At 41.3% G+C, this 22,876-nt stretch overlaps 1 protein-coding gene across 4 annotated transcripts; it reads right to left on the minus strand.

Annotated features, from left to right (window-relative positions):
• Positions 1–1,701: 1,701 nt before the first annotated feature.
• LOC119650278 (multiple inositol polyphosphate phosphatase 1-like) lies at positions 1,702–22,120 on the minus strand. Of its 4 annotated transcripts, none has more exons than XM_038052903.1 (10): positions 22,009–22,120; positions 6,714–6,923; positions 6,570–6,661; positions 6,330–6,500; positions 6,178–6,267; positions 5,822–6,075; positions 2,555–2,654; positions 2,288–2,495; positions 2,109–2,226; positions 1,702–2,039 (listed from the first exon to the last, which is right to left on the minus strand). In XM_038052903.1, the coding sequence occupies exons 1-10, from the start codon at positions 22,064–22,066 to the stop codon at positions 1,850–1,852; spliced, it is 1,491 nt and encodes a 496-aa protein (XP_037908831.1). In that variant the 5' UTR covers positions 22,067–22,120; the 3' UTR covers positions 1,702–1,849. The 4 variants fall into 4 exon arrangements, with proteins under 4 accessions (XP_037908831.1, XP_037908834.1, XP_037908833.1 ...); XM_038052906.1 differs by lacking the exon at positions 22,009–22,120 and adding an exon at positions 18,028–18,073 and having other exon boundaries at positions 1,703–2,039; XM_038052905.1 differs by lacking the exon at positions 22,009–22,120 and adding an exon at positions 17,932–18,033 and having other exon boundaries at positions 1,703–2,039.
• Positions 22,121–22,876: the final 756 nt, after the last annotated feature.

Raw genomic sequence — 22,876 nt, forward strand, 5'->3', positions numbered from 1 at the left:
TTACCAGGGCGCAGGCAAATCCTCAGACGCTGCCTAACTTCTGCCTTGGGAGCAGCGTGAAAGAAGCGGCTCACAGATGTTGAATGCTAGGGGATCGTAGCTTCCCCTCGGACACGACTTTGTCCTGATGGGAGAGTCTGTAGAAGTTTACTACTACAGAAAGGGTGCCCAAAAACATGAATATGGATTTTAACTATTCAAGTGGTATGAACTCGCAGACTTCGAATCCACTCATGATCGTGATCATTCGGGTCGCGGCCGAAGCGAAAATTTTGGAGGCCTCACCAAATTTGGAGAAATCTGTAGGAGGCATACTTTCCAAATCAATGGAAAACTTGCATTTAGTGCTTACAGCGCAACCAAAGAGAAGGGAAAGTATGGCAACTTTCAGTTTACCAGAAACTAGAAATCCGAATCCCGTCCGGGGTACTGCAGCCCAAATCTAAACGGAAAAGGAAGACTCGGCAGAAAGAAGCTTTAGTCATCAAGGAGGACGAATCCTGTCGATCAGAACATTCTACTTCACCCTCACCAGGAAGAGCGGAAGGAAAGGAAGCTGGTGGCGGGGACGCTACTGATTTAACGTCGATATGTAAAAACAGAGCCAAGCGGAAGAAGGTCAAGCACCTTGGGAATGAGGACATGGGCGTTGCTGAAGCATCAGGTGTTCTTAAAATCAAAACAGAAGTGGGCTGACGAGCGGTTGAATGGCAAGCGCATCGCAATGTGCAGCGATAGCCAGGCTTGCACTGAGGGCGTTGAGTACTCCTTTAATTACCTCGAAAATCTTTCAAGAATGTAGAAACCGTTTGAACCCTATTTCTAGATTTAATATGGTGGAATTACTATGGGTAAATGGTCACTATGGTATAGAAGGAAATGAAATTTCAGATATCCCCCGGGACAAGAACCAACAATTGGAGTATCAGTAGCATTAGCTAACAGTGTCTTCATAAACTGAGAACGAGCTTCCCAAAATGCTAGGTGGCCAAATACTGCTAGAAACACCAAACTTTTCCTGTCAGGACCTAACACGCATACCGAAAAGTCGATCCTGCCGAAAAGCAGGAAGACTTGCATAGGTATTGTGGGCATTCTGACAGTTCATAATTCACTAGTTGAGCTTATGTTCAGAAAAGGAAGTGAAAGATTTAACTGTGAAGATATTTCCCCTTATTGGGGGACCAACTCCATTTTCGGGAACCAACTCTACCTTTCTTCAGTGTTTTATCTTCTGAAAATTGTTCATTATGAATTGGGTTTTATTATTATAATATATTAATTATGCTTATTTCTAGTTTTTCCACCAAAGTAGAAAAGTTGTTATCCATGTCCGTGTTTAGCCTTCTGAATAGGAATTGTACAAAATGATACATGTCCCTCATGTAATGAGGAAGCGGAATTCACGGAGCGTCTTTTATGTGAATGCCCAGCCTATGGACGCGTCAGACGCCAGATCTTTTGTGCTAATGTGTTACACTTTTTGGTGGTCATATTTGGAGCCCTTACTCCCTACGTTTCAATATGGTTCGTTCAATCAGTTTGACATGACCATATTCTCTGAAAAAAAAATTGTGTGCCCCCCTCCTTTTAAATATGTATGGGGAGCCTCCCTTTAAACTCCACGAAAATTTATGTCACTCACTGCATGCGTGGGTTTTAGCCGTTTTGGACAGACAGTGAATCGAGTTCAATAAGGTCTTGTTGGACCATAAAAAAAGAATTAATTTATTTAATCTTTACAAAAATACACAAAATAATACATTGTGATTAAATATAACTGCAAATTAAAGAAAAGTTGATGGAGAACCTTCTACAGGAATAATTGATTATTAGTGACTGCGCTGACTCATAGTCCAATTGCAACATCTTCACTTGCATCCTGGCATTCTTCACAGTCTTCATCTAAGTACCTCTTGTAAGTTTTCAATACGTCTTCTAACCTACATAGCCCATTAGTACAGTTATCCATTTCCAGAGATCGTTGATTTAAGAAAAATTTTACTGTGGGTGAAGGATCATTTTCGTCCTTTGAGCAACTAGGAAATAACAAAACGTGAATACACTCTGAACAACAGCAGTAATATTTCACTACAATAAACACATACTCATATTTGACGATTGCGTAATTTGAGGCAAATGGATCTATTTTACTAGAACGCCATTTCCTACCCTCCATGGAATCATAATTTGAATTCGTCATTAGGGAACTATCCTTAAAAACGCCTGAAAATCAGACAATCGGTTAGATTGTTTAAAACAATAGTATTATATTATCTGCAAGTACCCAGTCCAATTGCAAACATTTGCAGAAGGGAAGAATGCGAAAAATACGCAGTCACACGTGGCCCTTCGTCTTTAGCCATACGATTCAACATATCCTTCATAACTTTACATGGCATATCATAATTTAAATCGTTCCCATATCCACTTCTGTATTGGTAAAACAAATCGTATTGATACTCTACGATTTTAACTTGGTCCAGTGTAAGAACCTGCAAGGAAAGGAAAAGTTCCAGCTACAGGAGTTGTCATTAAATCTAGGATTACATACCGAACACCAAGGGCTTGGTTTATCAAGATACCAGGCTTTTTCGTACGCGCACATGTTGTAAATTAGCTGCACTTGTTTGAACGTCAATGGTTCGTCAAAGCTGTTGAGTATGATTTTAAAAAATAAAATACAAAAGAAATGGGAAAACCATGAGAAAACTTTACTTATCTTAGTTAGAAAAAAATGGATATAATGCTAATGGATGCTATTACCGCAATTACTCCGAAATATCCATAATTCTGTGGTAGGGGGTAGGGGAGAATATAGGTGCACAAAATACCCTACTAAGATACCGACTCTCCAATAAGACGGAAGTAAGAATTCTCCTATCTAGGGTCGAATCACAGCCGATAACAGCTACGATGATGACATCCGCGCACGGTTGTGGTCAGCCAACAGAGCCTATTTCAGCTTGCAAAAACTGTTCCGCTCGAAACGTCTCACCGTAGGGTCTTACTGCTCTTACTGTACAAGACAATGATCTTGCCAATCCTCATGTATTCCTCGGAGACTTGGGTCCTTAGCCAGAAGAATTGCGAGCTCTTGGCCGCGTTCGAGAGAAGAATCCTCCGAAGAATTTTTGGCCCCTTACATGAGGATGGACGATTCCGTAGCCTATATAACCGGTTACCGGTTGTTGCGCCGTTGATGATGATGATGAAGAATTCAGCCAAAACACACCCAAGGACTGATGCACCCAGCTACTGAAAGTGGAAGATTTTGGAAGATGTTGCTAATAAAATTCCAAGCCTTGAACCAACACAACCTAGGATCTTAACCACAAGGACATCAATAAAACCGAAAATATTGCGAACTTCGACCGTTTAGGTCGGTCTGCAGCAGTAACGAAACTCCGAGACGCACTTACTTTCCTCTTTACTAACTATTATAATTCAGTCCTTCGTAAAACGCACACTTAGGTAATGGATCTGAGCGGTAAAATATCGTTACGTACATTTTGTCTTTGGTTTGCTAGATAGATTTAATTTCGTAGTCAAATTGGATGCCTATTTTGAACATCCCCCAGTGTCCGGTTCATTACACCAAGCCAACCCCACTCTCTTGTGCCCCAAATTCGAATCCTTGTGCCCCATGGACTTTTGTCTTTGTGGTGATCCCGCTGTTGTAGTTTTTTTTCCCTACGCAGTATTGAGTTAAACCAAAATGAAATTAAAGGACAGCCTCATTGAAAATAAAATAGAAATAATACGAAGTGTACATATCGAGTTATCGCTAATGGGAAAAATCGGGTTTCGACACTTGTACACGTTATTTTACGGAGGAAGGGACTATGTGTATACCCTGTCCTCCACAAAGCGATGAACAAGAGGCATACCCGCTACTCAACCACCATTCACAGAAGAACAGGAAACAGGAAGCCGACGCGAAGCCGAGAGATTGGTGGAAAGGGAACATGCGCCCCGCGCCCGAAATTTTCTTGGAGGCCCGAAAAAAAGAATGTATAAAAAAAGAGGATAATAGCTTAGTCTGCATAATTTTTTCCCCTGACCCGCATACTTTTCACTCCTGGTCCAGTTTGCCTGGGCCGGATTTCCTCTCCACAGCTCCGGCGATCACACTTGGAGCATCGAAGCAAAGTAAGTTAATGTCACTGTGGCGGAGCGAAACCTATAAACTCACAGGAGGTTAGTCACATTACACAAGCACATCTTGGAAATCTATCAGCCAGGGTGTATAGATGTATTGAGAGCATAATTGAAATGTCAAATGTGTCGCATCGTCGCAATGATGGGAGCCTTTAGATATGTGTACAGTCCATTTTTAGGTTGATCACCCCTCGCCCTTGTTGGACGGGAAAAGCTATCCTTTATGTCACAATTAATGAGTTGAACCGTCAGTTATGTATATTATATCGCTCTTCAAGCTGTACAAGTGACGCACCTACATCAGCGGGACAGCCATAATCATCCATGACCACCACCATGAGGGGTGTCCAATTCTTAACTCTGCCATCTTCCTGCATTCCTGATAATAATAGTTTTGAACTATACATGTGAGATGAAGTGGCAGTCCATAGCTGGTGTTCTTTGTGGTCGACGTATCAACGAACGTCTCAAAATTTACCGCAGAGTCGCCCGCCCTGTGGGCCACTGTGGTTGAGTGCTGGCTGACTATAAAAGACAATGAATGGTGTCTTGAGACGAAGATATTGCGTTGGACTAGTGGTGTGACACGTCTTGATCACATCAAAAAGGATGATATCTGCGATCGATATGGGGTTGCGCCAGAAAATTGTAGAGAGGGTTGTTTGGCGGTATGGTCACGAATTTGCGCAGACGAGAATTCACTAGCCAAGATTGGTCTGAACATCGAAGTGGTAAACAACCGAAGAATCGGCCAAAGCAACGAACGCCTGATACGCTGGGTGATTTAGAAGCCTCGCAACTGCATCGAGATCAGTCAAATAACAGAGCAAAATGTGGCAACTGATCACAACGAGCTGACACCGCTAGTGAATGGGACAAAGGTTAAAGAAAAAATCAGTGGTGGGTTGGGTCACATAAAATACATCATGAGGCTATAACATTAATCACCAAACTAGAAGCAAATCATGTCATAAATGGTTTTAAAATATAGTAGAGGTTCTTGAAAATCTTCAAATAGAAAGCGGAATTGGTTTATACAGAATTTTAGTAAAGGAGCGAAATTCGGGATACTAGTTATGAAAGGAAACCACAGAGTGATACATATATATATGTAGATTGTAGGCTGGAGGATGATGAAAATGAAAAAAATCAAAATGTTCATATTTTCATTGTAGTGCAGAATTTCTTGATAAAACATCAGAGGGGAAAAAAACCGTGAAGTGATATTAGGGTTCCGTCCGTTTTTAAATTTCGTGATCTCCATCCTAAAGGGGAAAGGGATATTTAAGTTTGGGATCAATAATTTGGAATAATCAAAAGACTTTAGTGAACTTTAGTTTATAGTGGAAACAAAACTGCAAAGTGGTTGGTAGGGTGGGGGCTCGAAAAACTTATGGAAAATTTATTACTATACAGAAATCAGAGAAAGAATTTATGACCATCAGCAGGGAAAAAAGCTACCAGTTGTTACAGAGGTGGGAGTTGGAAAGATTGGTTAAAAATCGATAAATCTTTTAAAAAAATTTCAAACGTCAATATTTCCATTATTATCCAGAATTAGGGGGAAAATGTCAAAATCTGTCAAGTATCAGAGTAACTGAGTATGGACAATATTTCTTTTACGAAAATTGAAATTAAATAGAAATTAAAAAGATATTACCCAAGGCGCTTGCCTATATCAGTTAACATTTGTGCGACCCGCGATGAAGCTATGAAGTTACTTGTTTCTGAACCCGGTTCATTGATTTTACTCAAACCAGTCGACCAGGCAGGACAATATTTTGCTGGAAGCAAAAAAGTATCGTTCGCATATTGAGCAGGCTGAGATATATTCTCTGAAGCTCCCGGTCCAAATAGTCCCTCTATGAATGCCATCATACTAGCTTCTGTCCGTTGGTTTCCTGAATGATGAAACTAGATTAGAATAAGACAATTGAGTCAACCTTCTGCCGAAAATTTAATAAGATTCTTTGAAGAGAATCGATTGTTGAAATTCATTTATCTTAGATTAACTACCGCATATTCGCTTGGTTCGTATTCTCTACCAAGCAATGTTGGATAGGCCTCCTTATAATCCTCTGCTATTCCTTTTAAATCGTTCCATCCCTGATAAAAAGAGAGGAATATAAGTTACTTTCAAGGAAAGAAATAGCATGTAGACAGCTTACTTGATCCGTTAAATATTGATTCTTGTCCATGGTGATATTTTCATTCACTACCCAGTTTTTAAGCAACTCCAAATCCTGGCCGCAGAGGGCACCCTTTGCAGGTGCTGTCTTTTTTACTTCATAGTTTTCGATTATATTATCCCGAAGCTGTTGATGATAATGAAGACTCAACTGAACATCTGTTTATACCAAGAACTTGTCTTCTTTAAGGAAAATCGCAGTATAAGCTAAGGTACTTACCGATACTAATCCCGGAATACCTTCTATTTCCTCCTTTCCAGGTAATCTTGTACCATGCCTAGATAGGAACCAAAATCGAACTGGCTTACAGTCTGCAATGAAATGTTGAAGGATGTTACAATATAAAGAGCAAAATTTGCTTACTAGGTATCCCAGACTGATCAAAATAATCAATCCCTTTCACTAACTGATAGGCGGTGCTGCTTGATCGGTGCTTCATGTGCTCCTGAACTTTATCTGTGCTGTAGCAATATTCCTCGCAGCATGCGGCTCCAAAATGTTTCTTCCCAAATACATTTTGATAATTTATAACAACAATGAAAACTGCTAACCAAAAATTTATATTCATTTCGCCTATAAAAAAAAAGAGAGGAAAATGTATTTAAGTAGGCAATAATCGAGTTTGAACTAATATGCAAATCAACAGCTAGCTTCTCTTTTGGGCTGGACTTGATACTATGATCTCAACTTTTTTAGAACACTGGCAGGAAGGGATCTTCATTGGTATGCAGATGTTTTCTGTAGAAAAAATATAGAATTCATCAATGTTCTTGTTGCAAAGAAAATGGTGTAAGTACTGCCCATTGTCAATGGCGTCAGTGCCGAAAGTATGTCCTCTTCTTTGAAATATATAGAGTCAAGATGAAACGAACACTCAGTTTGTGAACTATGCAGACGCACTTTTACTTCAACATGGGGACTTATGCCTCATGTGGTAATGTGGATGAATATATGTTTGCCTATGCATCTGTATAATCGTTCGTGGATTATGGTGGGACAGAAGGGTTTTAACCGCGCTTATTACTGGCGCCCTGAGCATGCCTTAATTCGCAATTCAGAATACTCCATACTCACAGACTAATTTATTTAGATCTATGGGCAAACGGAAAACGTAATAGGCATAGAGCATTGGGGTGAATATTAGCAGAAGTAAATCCAGTTCTTTCAATGCCTTCACCATACATCTATTTGGTAAGTAATATAAAATTATAAAAAATATAAAAACTGGGATAGACCAGAAGAATGTGTGGCAAGGAATACCAAAAAACTGTGCAAGATACTGTAGCGATAACCAAACAGCATTGAAGGCGTTAATATAGAAATCGTTTGAAGTCAATATGGTGGAAGTACTCTAAGTGCATGGTTACTGTAACATAGTGGAAAATGAAAGCTCGGATGCCTTAGCAGCCTCGGTGTCAAAAAGAATGACTAATAATGCTATCAAAATATGGAAATAAGGTTCTCTTAAGATGAAGAATGAAATATCCCATATGCCGCTAAACACATCAAACATTTCCTGTCATAGCCAAGCAAACAAACAAAGTGGTCTATTCTTTCGAAAGGCAGGAAGACGCAGGGGTAGTGTGGGCATTCTAACTAGCCATAACTCACTAACTGGACATGTTTAGAAGCAAACGCTAAATATCCATCCTGTAACGAGGAAGTCAAATCCGCGGAACACTTCCTATATAAATAGTCCGCTTATGGGGGCGTGTGTGTGTGAAGCTACAGCTTCTGAGCACTCAGGCCGTGTTGGCCCATTGTACTCGCGTCCCCGTCTAACGGAATATTCCGGATTCGTTAACGTATCGTAGGATTTCCGTTAGTGGATATGATGCTACCCGTCGTAATTGGAAAACATCGGCACCAAAGATTTGATGCCTGATGCGTCCATAGGCGGGGCATTCACATAGGAAATGCTCCGTGGATTCCGCTTCCTCATTACAGGAGGGACACGTATCATCTTCGGTAATTCCTATTCTGAACATATGCCCAGCTAGTGAATTATGGCTTGTCAGAATGCCCACAATACACCTGCAAGTCCTCCTGCTTTTCGACAGGATAAACTTTGCGGTACGTATGTTGGGTTCTGGCAGGAAAAGCTTGGTGTGTCGAGCAGCATTTAGGCTCTGCCACTTGTCATTATGGGAACTTGTTCCCAGTTTTTGAAAACAGATTTAGCCAATGCTACTGATACCCCAATTGCTGGCTCCGGTCCCGGCATAGGGGAGATTGACCCCTCTTTCGCTAAAGCGTCCGAGATTTCATTTCCCTCTATGCCACAGTGACCAGGTACCCAGAGTAGTTCCACCGTATTGAATCTAGACATAGAGTTCAAACGGTTTCTGCATTCCTGAACGATTTTCGAGGTGATCAAAGGACTGCTCAATGCCCTCAGTGCAGCTTGACTGTCACTGCAGATTGCGATGCGCCTGCCCTTCAACCGCTCGTCAATCACCCAGTTTGCCACCCTTAGGATCGCATAAACTTCGGCTTGAAAAACCGTTGCATATTGTCCCAAAGGAAAAGCCCACTTATCGTTTTTATTCGAGAGGTAGACTCCGGCTCCAGAACCCTCTTCTCTTTTTGAGCCATCGGTGTAGAAGACTTCCGTATATCCCTCCACGCATTCCTCTGGGTCTTCGCAGTCCTCTCTATGCTTCAGGGTAACTACATATCTTCTACCAAACAGATGTATGGGGACACGAGAATCGGAAGGCATTGTAAGAACTGGATTCAGTCCTCCCAGTAACTCTTCCAATGCTCTGTGCCCCCCACATCCGTTGTTTTCCCATAGATCTAATCGAATTAGCCTATGAGCTGCTCTCATTGCAGTGCTTTGAATAAATATATTGAGTAGTGCATTCAGAGCTGCGCCGGATGTCGTGCTCATGGCACCAGTGATACCCAGACAAACAGTTCTTTGCAGTGCAGCTAGTTTACGGTGAAAACCTTTTTGTCTCACCTTAACCCACCACACTACGGATGCATATACGAACATCGGCCTAATGATGGCAACGTATATCCATGTCCCATGTCGAGGCAAAGGTCCGTCTGCACAGCCCATAAGCTGTGAGAGCTCGTTTCATCTTTACCTCTACATGTTTGTTCCAAAGAAGTTTTTTATCTAGAGTAACCCCCAGGTATTTCACTTCTTCGGAGAGTTGAAGGGTAGTACCCCTCATCTCAGGGAGGCATAGTCCATCCAGTTTTCTCCTTTTTGTGAATAAAACCATTGTGGTTTTATTTGGATTAACTGACAAGCCATGTCTAAGGCACCAACTGTCTATCAAATCAACGGCACGCTGTATATTCCTACACACCGTTCCAAGATCCCGATCAACAGCAAGTACAGCCACGTCATCAGCATAAGCTTGAGCGTGTGGCAAATTTTGCAGTTCGCATAGCAGTGAGTCGATCAGCATACTCCACAGAAGCGGCGAAAGCACACCTCCTTGGGGGCAGCCCTTCGTCGCTTCCGTAGTCAGGTAGCGATCGACCCCTACCTCAGCGCACAGCAACCTTTGCGTTAGCATAGCATGGATCCACTTAATTAAAGCATCATCAACACCATGCGCTCTGGCGGCATCACAAAGTTTTTGAAAAGGCGCACAGTCAAAAGCCCCTTCAATGTCCACGAACACCCCCATCGCGTACTCACCATTCAAAGTTGCATCCTCTATATTTGTGACCAAAGAATGAAGAGCAGACTCACAGGACTTTCCACGTTGGTAAGCATGTTGGTTTTCACTAAGTGGGTGTGACCTAAGTGCCTTTCCACGAATGTGACGCTCCACCAGTCTCTCCAAACCTTTCAGCAAGAATGAAGTCAAGCTGATCTGTCTGAAGTTCTTTGGATTAGAATAGTCATCTTTCCCAGGTTTCGGTATGAAAACTACTTTAACCTGTTGCCAAGAAGAAGGCACGTAGCCCAGAGCAAGGCATCCTCGAAAAATATTTCTTAGAGGTCGCTCTAAATGCTCCATACCCTCCTTTAGCATTGCCGGATAGATGCCATCCATGCCAGGTGCTTTGAAATGTTCAAAGGACAGTATCGCAACTCTCACCTTTTCAAGGGTACCAACCGCTTTCGCAGTGTTCCAGTTCCTCTTGCAACACTTGCGTGTTGAAGGGGTTGCAAGAACCGTCAACTCTCCCCCTACCACTTCTCTCACCCGTTCCCCCGGGTGGTGTACTTCCAGGAGTGTCTGTACTGAGTCCAGTCTGGAGTTCGTGAAAGTACCGTCGGGTTTTCTAAGAGAATCCAACTTGGCCGACTCATCCCTTTTGAGGACTCTGCACAGCCTTGAAGTCTCCCTTTCGCCTTCCAGTTCCTCACAGTACGCTCTAAAGGAGTCTCGTTTCGAGCACCTCACGAGCCTCTTATATTCACGTTGTGAGTTCCTGAAATTTAACCAGTCTTCGTTCTTGTTACTTTTGCAAGCACGATTTAAAAGTCGCCTGGTTGATTTCCTGCAGTTCTCGGTTCCACTAAGGAACTGTTTTACCGCTTTGGCCTCGGGAAATAGGACAAGCCTCTTCATAACACTCTAAAAGTGTGTAGTTCAGAGTTTTCAATTCATCTTCCAGCACCAAAGGAGTCCTTAGTCGCCTAGGGAACTGTACTTTATTGCCAAGAAGTTCATTGAACTTTGCCCAATCCGTTTTCCTAGGGTTCCGTCTTTGTACTGCAGACTGTTCGCCCGCAATAGTCAGATTGAATTCTAGATATCGGTGATCTGACAGTGAGACCTCGTCTAGCACTCGCCAGTGTGTAATCAACTCTAACAATTTTGGGGTACAGATTATTAGGTCAATTACTTCGCTTCTTCTCGGTCCCACGAACGTAGGGGCGCACCCCACGTTTGCAGTCATAAGACCAGCTGAAGTGATGAAATCAAATAGCTTCTCTTCTCTTGGATTGCATTTGCTACTGCCCCAACAAATATGTTGAGCATTCGCATCGCAACCTATTAAGAGTTCGAGACCACTTGATTCTGCATACGCCACTAGATCCCTAAGTTCTTGCGTCGGTGGAGGATACAAAGAATCATAGGGTAAATAAGCGGAGGCAACTATGATGTTTTTCCTCTCGCCATTTATCTGGTATTGTATGATGACCGTAGCTAAGTCCTGGGAACAATATTGTCTCAGCATAGTTGCCTCTAACCGTCTTGACATCAGGACGCAAGCTCTCGGTCTTATGGATCTTTCGTCGTAGAAGATCCTAGCCCCCTTTACTGATCCAATACCACAGATTCTTTTAAATCGAACCCACGGTTCTTGCACCAGAAAGATATAGGGGAAATCCTGTAGCTTTGTCATTCTCGCTGCCAACAGGTAGGAGGGAGCTTTGGCATGCTGCAGGTTGATTTGACCAATCTTTATGTTTTTCGACATAAACTTAGTCTATTGTCTTATGGAAAACAGTTAGAAGCGTATGCGGCAGTCCGCGTATGAAGGGGTTTCCCCCACACCGTACCGCCAGAGACTCGATCCCCTCGTGATTGATTTCTCTGAGAAAAGCCGTACTTGGGAGTACCGCAATTCCCATGTTCTCATCCACGAAAGATCTCACCTCATCCCGCAGAGCATTCGTCTGTTTTCTACTTAGCACCTTACTTGGTTTGCGGTGTCCGGGTTGCATAGATTCGATCACTCGAACTGGCATCAAGTCAGTTTCGTTCACGTCTCTGGCTTCCCTTCCTTCCGCCTGTTCCTTGGAAGGTGTAGGAGAAGTTACTAGCAGGTAGGATTCACCCTGTAGTCCCTTCCCCAGTGCGAGCCCCCATACGGGGGTTCCGCCCCTGTATGCACTATCCTCCGCGCACGTCTCCATTGTGGGAGAGCGCACCGAAGATGCTGCAATTTGCTCTATGTTGTGTGAGTCGAAGACCATCATTGTTCTTCGCTCTCAAAATGGAGATGATGCCCTACAGTTTCCTGATATGACTGAATTTCAGTCTATATAGGAAAAAGTGGAGCACCATATGGTGACTTCCCCTGAGCACATTCAGACTCTGTTGGTCCAGTTCGAATACCAAGTTGAAGCCCTCCACGTTTGTAGATTGGTCCTTCCTGGCATTCATGAACTTTACCCTCCAGTGCCCAAAGTCCATGCCCGGGTTCTGTTCACCCAGCAAGCGGATGATGTCCTCTGCCTTCCTTCGAGGGCCCGGTAGCCAACATCCGACATGTTCTGTCCTGCGTAGCTCAGTGTTCACAATAGTGAACTTGGGCCGACCGCCGGAACTCAAAGTTGGGATTACCTGCTGGAGCCACTTTAAGGCAGCCTCGTCAGCGCAATCCAAATGTAGAAGCCCATCACGAAAACCTTGATCGTTAAATCGTGGCTTCGTTCCAGGCTCCATCATTTTCTTCCACAGGCATTCCTGGAGGATGGTAAATTGTCCCTCTGACATTTTGCCATCCTTGGAGGAAACTCCCACGGCAGCAGTCAGAACAGAGGCCGCAGCTTGCGCATACGTCCTCTTCCTTCCCGCCTTGGTGTTCATATTCCTGTGGGAGGGACCAGCTTCATTGAGATCTCTCTCGCTGATTTGATCACCTCCCGGCACACCGGTCCTAATCCCCGCGAGACGCGTGGATGTAAGCCCTGGTGCGGAGCACAATAAAGCGTTGGCCATAGAAGATGTGTTGGTCTTACGCTTCTTGCGCGCATTACCGCTGACTGAAGAGTCTGGTGCGTCCAGTGTGGATCTTACCGGGGTTTCCAGTTTATCCCCACCTTCCGCCAGAGATTCCGTTACCTTGCGTCCGATTTCTCTGGGCGTTACCACTTCCACATACTGGCGTTGAACCAGTAGCGTCCACGTCACCAGCTTCCCGTTCTTCCGCTCTTCCCAGTAAGGATGGCGGAGAAGGTTCTGTCAGGCAGGATTCAGCCTGTAGTCCCCCCTCCTTAGTGGCCGAAGTTCCCTTCTGCCGGGCCTTTCTCTTCCGCTTGCGGGTAGATTTGGGCTGTAGTACCGCGGACGGGCCGACCGTAGTCGGATTTCCAGTTTTTACCAATTTGAGAGTTTCCGTACTTTCCTTTCTGGCTAACTTCGCCGTAGGCACTAAATGCAAACTTTCCACTGAGTCGGAAAGCATGCCTTCTGCAGATTGCTCTATAGGCAAATATGAACGTGGTGAGGCCTCCAAAATCCGCGCCTCGGTTGCAAAATGATTGCTCATGGTCGAGGGTGGATTCGAAGTCTGTGACTTCTTACCACTTAGAGAGTTTATATCCATCGTTTCCATATTCATATTTTTGGACACCCTTAGTGTAGTAGTAAACTACTACAGGCTCCCCCACCACGACAAGGTGGTGTCCGAGGGGGAGGCCTATGGGGGCAATATACATCAGATTTTTTGTGCTGATGTACTCCAACTGCAGCAGGTAGCATCATATCCATTAATGATGATCATAAGACACATAGACGAATACAGGATATACCGCTAGACGGAAGCATCGAGACCTGATAATTCAAAGACTATGCCTCCCCCCCACCCTACACACACTCCTTGCAAGATCTTACACCGAAGGAGGAAAGAACTGGTTCCAAGAGGGACAGTTTTTAAGGTTTTATGTAAAATAAAGCCTTGTCAAAATCGGTTGACGATTTGTCTGTCTGTCATAAACGGTTTTCTCCAAAATGGCTATACCGACTCAATGGAAATTTGATAAACACACGGAAACTGTGAAATCCCATCATACAACGAGTGACATAAATTTAGGTTGACTTTAAAGAGAACTCGCCATGCATTGAAAGGGAAATTGAAAAAAAAAATCACCTAAAATACCCGTGTGGGGTATCAAACGAAAGGTTTCAATTAACACTTCCACGGATTTTAGTTTCATAAACATAAAACGTAGCAACGTAAATTGCAGTGAGTGAGTGAGAGATCAAAATCTGCAAACTTAAGTTGAGGCAGGACCCAGTTTTGGTAACTACCCAAATCAAAAGTCTGAGAAGGGATCAGGACGCATTCCAATATCTGCTCACATAAACTTACTAATAGTATATTATTAACTTTTTGAAATTAATCGGAAACCACCGTCAAATTCATCGCAGGAGTACCAGGCTGTGCAGCACATTGACTATACTCACGCACTCATGCATAATATTGGACATTTTCGTGGAAAACCGTTTATTAGTACTAAAGTAATAGCAGTACAAAAATCAATTTCGCGGGAATTTTCTGAATCTTAAGCCATGGAGGTTAGATACTGTCCTTTTTAAGGTTTTGTGCGAAACAAAACCTTATTAATACCAGTTAACTGTTTTTTTGCCAATCTCTCCGTTCGTCTGCCACATCCACTTATTCAGGAAAGATTACTCCTATTGATACGAAATTAGGTGGAAAGTTGGGAATTGTAAATTCCCTTACCTGCAGTGCCTAACATTACTCTACATTGAGGGGGGGTTTAGAGGGGGGAGGACGGATTTCCATTCATTCAAAAGGGGCTGCAAAATTGTTTTCCACGGAATATAGTAATGTGGGGTATCAAATGAAAGGTCTCGATTAATAATTTCAAAATTTGTCTTTAATTTGACATTTGCTGGGAGTGGGGGAAGGTGGGAACTGGAAAGTGGTAATTTCTTCCAGAGACCCATTCTTAGAAAGTATTCAACCGAAAAATCTGAACAAAAATCATTAAGCCGCCACTATATCACGCTGTCCCGATATTAGTTTAAATGAAGTAATAAAAGTATATTATTATATTTTTTCCGAGCTATCGAAATCTCAACGGAGGCCGGATTTTACCTAATACTAGCACTAAGTGCGAAGCGTTTAGGCTCGGACGATCCTACCTACATAAAAGATAAAGGGGCGCTGGTAGTGGTGGCCAGTGGTAGGTTAGTGAGAGAATCAGTCGAGAACTTCTCGCAACATCGAATATGTGAACAAAATGGCATATTTCTGCATGATTTGAACCAGACTGTGTGTCCCAGGATACCAAGGGAAGCCGTGAGGGATTTAGGTTCAATACCTGAAGCTGACAATATTATGGGAACTACAACCACCCGCTCGAGACGCCAAATTTCTTTGATTTCCCGAGCCAGTGGCCCATAGTTCACCTTCTTCTCCACGTATTTACGTTCAATGTTGTTAACATGAGGGATAGTAACATCAATAATGTACACGGAGCGATCCATCTTGTCAACTAACAATACGTCAGGCTTGTGTGGCAGGTGGCGATCAGTTAGAACTTGCCGGTCCCAATATATGCTGTAAGCAGAACTATCAAGTACTGCTTGCGGCTTATCAGTAAATGAGACATGTTCCCGTGGTCAGCGCATGCTTGTATGCAAGGTTTTGATGAATCACCTTACATACAACATTATGCCTTGTGGCGTATTGCACCGATGTCATTACAGTGCAGTCAGATATGAGATGGTCTAACGTCTCTAACGCCGAACCACACATTCTGCACTGGTTGCTCTCCACCCGCTCTTTCATTATGAACGTTTTATAAGTTCGGGTGGCGACCACGCCCGCCTGAATGGCACACATATTTGTTATTACTATTTTTTTTTTTTAATTGATTAGTAGCCACCCTTAATTTTATCGTAGAATCATCTGGTAATATAGACTGTAATATAGAAAATGAGACTAAAAAGTTATCTCTTGTACAAATTTACTGTAATCCAAAACACCAAATATCAATATCACACTAAAGTGAGTAACCTGACGTGGTAAATGCATATATATTAGAAGCTACTTGCAAACAAGACAGTTTTATACTCAAATATTCTTACACCAGAAATATACAGAACCTTTAACATTTTAAGCGCTTCTCGTCTTGTTTATTTATATTTACGAATTGGCTCCTCGCTCAAGCGAGTCATCCCGTGTGAAGGTTGCTTTTTTTCGCTTTTTTCGTGAAGAACTGGATGAAGATACAAATAAGAATTTTTCACCATATATTTATTAATATTTTGAGCATGCGTAATAATTTATTCAACCCGATAGCATAGTTCATTATTGAAATACAGAGCAATTTATACACCCATCTCCAAAAAAAGATGTGTTTCTGGTGTCACGCTAGATGGCGCTGCGATCATCTCAAAGAAAAAAGGAAACGGCATTTGAACGTGCAGACTTAACTACAGTCCACAAACGAGGATTATTAAAAAATATTAAAAGCTACATTTTTGGTGTCGTGTTAAACTTTTTTGCGAATTTTGGTGTTTTTTTAAGGCTTCTTTAATGAAAAAAAAAAAAACTACTGAAGGAATCGCAATTACCCTAGTTTGTGGACAGTAGAAATATGTTCTGAATAAGTCATGAAAATTTCAAAGAATTTCGTTGGTTAGATTTTGGGCTATGGTGGCAGCCGATTTTCAACATGCAGTTTCGAGAAAAACGCATTTAAAAAGTAGAATGTGATTTTTAGGCATAAAATCTTAACTGATCATTAATCTGCTATACCTAGTCCATACCCCTTAGGTTTCTTCAAGAAACATATGTATAGCCTTGGCTTCAATTCTTGTTCTTTTAGCGAAGTCATTCGAACGTCAATCGGACTGATAAATGCCCGCTTTATTACGGCGATCGACATAAATCTGGCATGTGACTTATTACTTGTTCAACACTATCATTTCCGAACGACTCAGAATATCAAAAAATCGCTGTGCCCACATATTCTACACTATATCTAGATACAATTGATGCAAAAAAATTCGATTCCGCGGATCGGACACACGAGATGATAATTTTATATATAACCACTCAAAAGATTTGAAAATTTTGAAATATTTTTCAGACGTCACAAATCACGCATATTTTTACAATATAAAAGAAAACAATTTACCCCAACGTAGGCTTTTTCTAAAACATCAATCATCAAATACATCCTGCCTCCCTTTTTGTGTAAAATAAAGCAGGAAGAACCCCCATTAATGCCAATAGTCGCTTAACGTTATAGCTATCAAATAGAGGTGCTATTAGTACATATTCATGATCGATGACTAAGAAATTATGAAAGATTAATGTACATCACTCAATCAAAACTAATTTATTGGAGCAGACATACGAAAAGATTGAAAGATAATTGCATATATCAGTCATTGGGTGATGATAAAGTATTTAAAAAACAATTATTTTTTCATAGTAAAGTAGTACATACTCAAATATAAATAGCCTTTATATTAGAAAGTTAGTGTAGAGATTCAAATAAATTGACCTTAGAATTTATCGCCAAATTAGGTATAATCGCGGACCTAGCACACCGAATATTTTAAGGTATAATTAAATGGAATTATACCGAATACGAAATGGCAAAGTCAAAGAATACCATGATATTAAATATGTATATCGACACGACCCTTCTCACACGGCCCTATACCACAAAGTAGGACAAGAATAATAATAAGGCACCTCCAATGTGATATAGCGAGGACACGGTCACGTGCGGTTTAAGCTTGATAGGTATCTATATTCGATCATCTAAATGGCAAAGAAACCCTTTTGATAAAGGTCCTTATTGAGCTCATTGCTGAACAACATGTTCATCAATTCTAACAAACCGGTTATATACATTCCAATTCTAAATATACAATATAAGGCCTACCATCCACCAAATTTTCTCCAATATTATGAATGCAAAAACAATCTTTACCGCTGAAGGTACTACTATAAAAATCAATGAAATAGAAACACTACTTACTCACTGCGAGCTATCTACAATACTAACTACAATTTCCTGAGTGATTTGGTCACTGTAACGAGATTTATTTGAAACGTTGATAAGTAGATGTCCAAATCAAACATTACCATTGAATGGATAATAATCACCAGTTGTATCAGATATATTATACTATCCACAGTCTGTCGTTCAAAAAACGTATAGAGCAAAAACAAGTCGGAATACCGGAAGCTCGTGCTTCGGGTATAAAGGTTTTGTGTTCATCTTATCTAAGAAATTTCAACGCATATTTTTCTACCCGTATAAAGCTACAAAATTACGAGACATACATACGTACATATTACAGCCGTATATGTTACGCTCACCCTAAACAAACAAACTGCCTATTTTCGAATACTGTACACATATATGCACGTACATAAATTGATCGCACCCATATTTCCGATTTACTTCTCATATCTATCTGAATTAGGCTCTACCCGCAAAGTTCATTAGCACGCATATACCATATACCTACATACACACATGTCTCGTTGGAATAATTGATATTCATATACAAATGATTAAAGAACTAAAACAAAATAATTCTTTTCCACCCAATTCATACGAACCTACTTCGTTGTGGTATTGACAAATTGATATGTCATGATGACGTCATGCAGGTTGTAGAGTGCACGAAATTCACAAAAAATTGTAAAGTTTCACCCCCTATAACTTTGTTAATAATGGTTGGATTTTCTTCAAACTTGACCAAATTGTGGATTATGTTCTTCATTATACGTATGCCAAATTTTGTACTTCTGGAATGAACATGAGGGGGGTGCCGGCTAAATTTCTAAAATGTGGAAATATACTATTATTAACTTTATTTGTGCAGATATCGGAACCGGATATATTTTGAGGCCTAGATTTTGTAGAGATGCACTACTGAGATTTTTTTCAGATTTTTCGGTTGGATAGGTTCTGAGAACGAGACCTGTTATACTTTTTGGGGGTCATATTTTGAGCCCTCACTCCCCTATGTTTCACCCAATATCAAATATTGAACTAGTTTCGAAAAGTACTAATTGAGACCTTTCATTTGATACCCCACATGGCCACATTTTATGAAAAAAAATTTTGCACCCTCCTTTCACATGTATGGGGAGCCCCCCCTTAAACTTAACACAAAATGGCGTCAGTTGTTGCATGTAAAGGGAACGGCAGATCACATACTCCTACCAATTTTCGTGATAATCGGTGCAGCCGTTTCCGAATAAATCGGCTGTGACAGACAGACAGACAGACAGACAGACAGACAGACAGACAGACAGACGGACAGACAGACATCGAATCGATTCTAATAAGGTTTTGTTTCACACAAAACCTTAATAAAAAAGATACACATCGATAGCACCGCACTTCAGGTGTAAAAGGTTTTTTGAGACTTTATTTAGCTGGAAATTCAATTGTGTACTTATTTTGAAGACCCGATATATGTTGAGTTTGTTCTGGTGAATACTGCATCGAAAATAACCTGGATAATGCTATCTTTTTTGTTTTCGATTAATTATATTATTACTTTTTGAAAAAAATTATATTATTTTTTAAAGACGAAAATAAATATCAAAATACATAAATTTAAAGAAGGATTGATCTCACCCGGAGGCTAACATGTTTGCACATTGACATGGCAGTTGTAAATAGAAGAAATCACTTAGCAGAGAACGCACGTAGCATGTAGCGAAAATTAACAAATTAGTCCACAATGACCTCCTTAAGGGGGTCATCCCGTGTGAAGGCCGTTTTTTTTGCCTTTCTTTGAAAAATCATTTTGAAGGACTGGATAAAGATAGAAACGTGATTTTTTCACCAAATGTTTATTGATATCTCTAGTATATGTGATAAACTTTTCAGCTTGATTTCGCTGCTACTTTTCGGAATAGCTGTTAATTTATGCACCCATCTCCGAAAAAAGGTGTTTTACTGCTGCCACGCTGGAGGGCGCTGTGTTCATCTGAGGAAAAAAAACTAAACGGCATTTTAATGTGGACAATATTCCACGGTCCGCAAACTAGGATAATTAGAAAATATTAAAAGGTAAATTTTTGGTGGGCTTTTAAACTTAATTTTTTGGATTTTGGTGTTTTTTTACGACTTTTTTTATGAATAAAAAAAAACTACCCGTCCGATTGAAATTATCCTAGTTTGCATTTGAAAATTTAAATGTGATTATCAACAGTAAAATTTTAGCCCACCAATCATCTGCTATACCTGGTCCATAGAGAGCACCCTCCGTTTCTTCAAAAAAGTCTTGTAAGGCCGATTGTTGCTCTCTGGTGTCAATTGTGGCTCTTTTAGCGAGGTCAGTCGATCGTCGTTCGGACCGCCAAATTAGCGCTTCATTACAGCGGTCGGCATAAACCTGACATATGTGACCAACTTGACATCCCATTGTCACTAGGACTTTGAGAATGCCATTGAATCCTTGATTGAAAATAATTACAGCCAGAAAAGTGGGTATTTCTACGACCTTGGCCCCAGAATGAAGGTGTTTAGGAGCGAAAGTTCAGATCAATGCATTTAACGTCTCATTGGTATTCTGGGTCTCTGCTCATAAACATCTGTTCAAGAGATCATCTCGTGACAAATTTTCATAGATTAGTTTGATGACTGTTTGAACTTCTTCAGTCAAAGGTGCCTTCTCGTGGTGAAAACTATCCAGTTCTCCTTTAGCTTCCGCTTTGCGCCATTTGCACCAACTGTCCTCGCCTGCTGGACAATTTTGATGCTGAGGATTTTCGTCTGTAGAACATATATGGAACAAAGTTTCCGAAATTGCTTGCTTCATTCCTTCTATCGAATTTGCGTGTCGACGAATAGCTAGCCTAGAAAATGTAGTGAGGTCCTTATCAGTAAGTTTTCCAGCCCCTTTTCCACCAATGCCTTTGTGATTCTTCTTTGCATTTCTAAGCCGCGTTCCCATTCTTTTCTCGACATGTCTTACGTATTCCTTTTTTACTACTACGTATATTTTATTATTTGCAGAAATACCGGAGAAAACTCCAGCAAAATCCAATATACAATATACAAAACTTGTCGCAATTGGAACATCCATGTTCATGTTTGCTAAAAGTTTCTTTGCTGATGTTGATGCGAAGTCCTTTTTCGCCTCTGATAAGTATCCATTCCCATGAAATACTCGTTTTTTAGTGCGAGCATGACGTTGAACGTTAAAGCGATCTCCCTTGGTACGATCCATTTAAAAAAATCACTGAACACACAAACAGCACAATACTTACAACAAAGTATAACTGAATATAACTTGAAAGGCTTTCAGTGCTCACTCTAGACTGGATTATCCTTTTTATTCCAAACAGCAAATAAGTTTAGACAATTGATTGATTTTCCATCTGTTTATCTTTATACCTGTGTTCGAATTTATAAGGCTCAGGTAAAAAACTAACAGGTAAAAAAAGATTCGATGCTCTTTCTCATCGAGTACTCTAGCCGCGACTGCAAACTCCTTGCCTGTTTAACTCTGTAATTTCTGAAGGACTCGGAATATCGGAAAATCCCTTTGCCCACATATTCTCCACTATATATAGATACAATTCATGACAAAAAAAAATCGATTTCTCCAACCCGACACACGGGATGACCCCCTTAAGGGGGGAAATAAGTTGAAGGAAAGATGTTGGACGAAAAAAGTAGCGAGGAAATTCGGAAAGATTTTATGTATCTCTTATGTAAGAATATTTGAGTACAAAATTGTTCCATTTGTACGTAGTTCGTTATGTATAGACGCTTAGCATGTCAGGCTACCCACTTTAGTAAGATACTGATATCCAGTATTTTGTGCTGCGGTGAATGTACGCGGAACGGACAACTTTGAGCTATTGTAACTTTGTGAATAATAGTAGATTTTCATTAAACTTGGGGACATTATGCGAAGGGGCGGTTCCTAGTGAATTTCGTTGAGAAAATAATATACTGCTATGCAATTTATCGGTATGGTCTTACCAGAATGTCCATCGAGATCATTCACGCAATAACACTCGTTGTCTCGCCTGAGATGCATAATCTGCGACTATATCTTGGTACTCCAATGTTAGGCATCCGTGCCTAGTCCAGCTGTCCCTTGAAAGTGATTTTAGTTTCAGTCATCAGTCCTAGGTATATGATAACCGGCCTTGAAGTGATGATGTGGCCACCAATACGAATACCAAGTCTTTTGTTCCAAGGTCAAGCTAACCATCTCCAGCTACGCTTTTATGGCACAAATGCTTTCGTTAGCGTACACTTCAACGTCTTCGAGTTGTTTCGTGACGACAACCATCATGGCCTCCTTTGGCACGGGAAGGACAAGGACCCCATTGTCCATCCCACAGAAGGAGAACCAACACTGAGCCCTGTAGGACTCTTGTTGTAACGGTGTTCTGCCTGAGCCCCTCATCCGTTTTATACCAAAGTGTCCTTTGATAATAATAATAATAACTCCGCCGTAGCCGGTTGTGAGAGGAGGAGGGATGGATAGTTTCAGTCTGAACGGCTGTACACCACCGCAGCGTCTCAATGAATAGGTGAGGAAAGTGCAGGAATTTTGCAGTCTTGCAGATTACTCACTGACGCAAACCCAAAAATGAAAACAAGGAGAAATTTGAGGTCCGGTACGGATAACTGGCGCGAATCATCTGACTTGTTGACTGGATCGGGTTCCCGTAATGGGCAGCACGGCGTCGAAACCGCTAGTCGTGGGCGGTTCCACGTCTAGGTGCCACGACGACCAGGAGCGTTGCACCGTCTGCTGCTGCTCTTTCACAATCTGTGGCGACCACTTCAACAGCTTCGCGTAGGCAGCGGATGAAGTAGACTGAGGAAATGAATCTCT

Source organism: Hermetia illucens, chromosome 2, assembly GCF_905115235.1.
Source record: "Hermetia illucens chromosome 2, iHerIll2.2.curated.20191125, whole genome shotgun sequence".
Lineage (NCBI taxonomy): Eukaryota > Metazoa > Arthropoda > Insecta > Diptera > Stratiomyidae > Hermetia > Hermetia illucens.

What these genes read in the sequence shown, in the direction of transcription:
- LOC119650278 (XM_038052903.1), bottom strand. Translation starts at nt 22,066, where the DNA reads ATGCATCTCAGGCGAGACAACGAGTGTTATTGCGTGAATGATCTCGAT. An exon ending in TGATCAGTCTGGGATACCTA is followed by an intron (nt 6,662 to 6,713) that starts GTAAGCAAATTT and finishes ATTTCATTGCAG; the next exon opens with ACTGTAAGCCAGTTCGATTT. An exon ending in ATCAATATTTAACGGATCAA is followed by an intron (nt 6,268 to 6,329) that starts GTAAGCTGTCTA and finishes TCTTTTTATCAG; the next exon opens with GGATGGAACGATTTAAAAGG.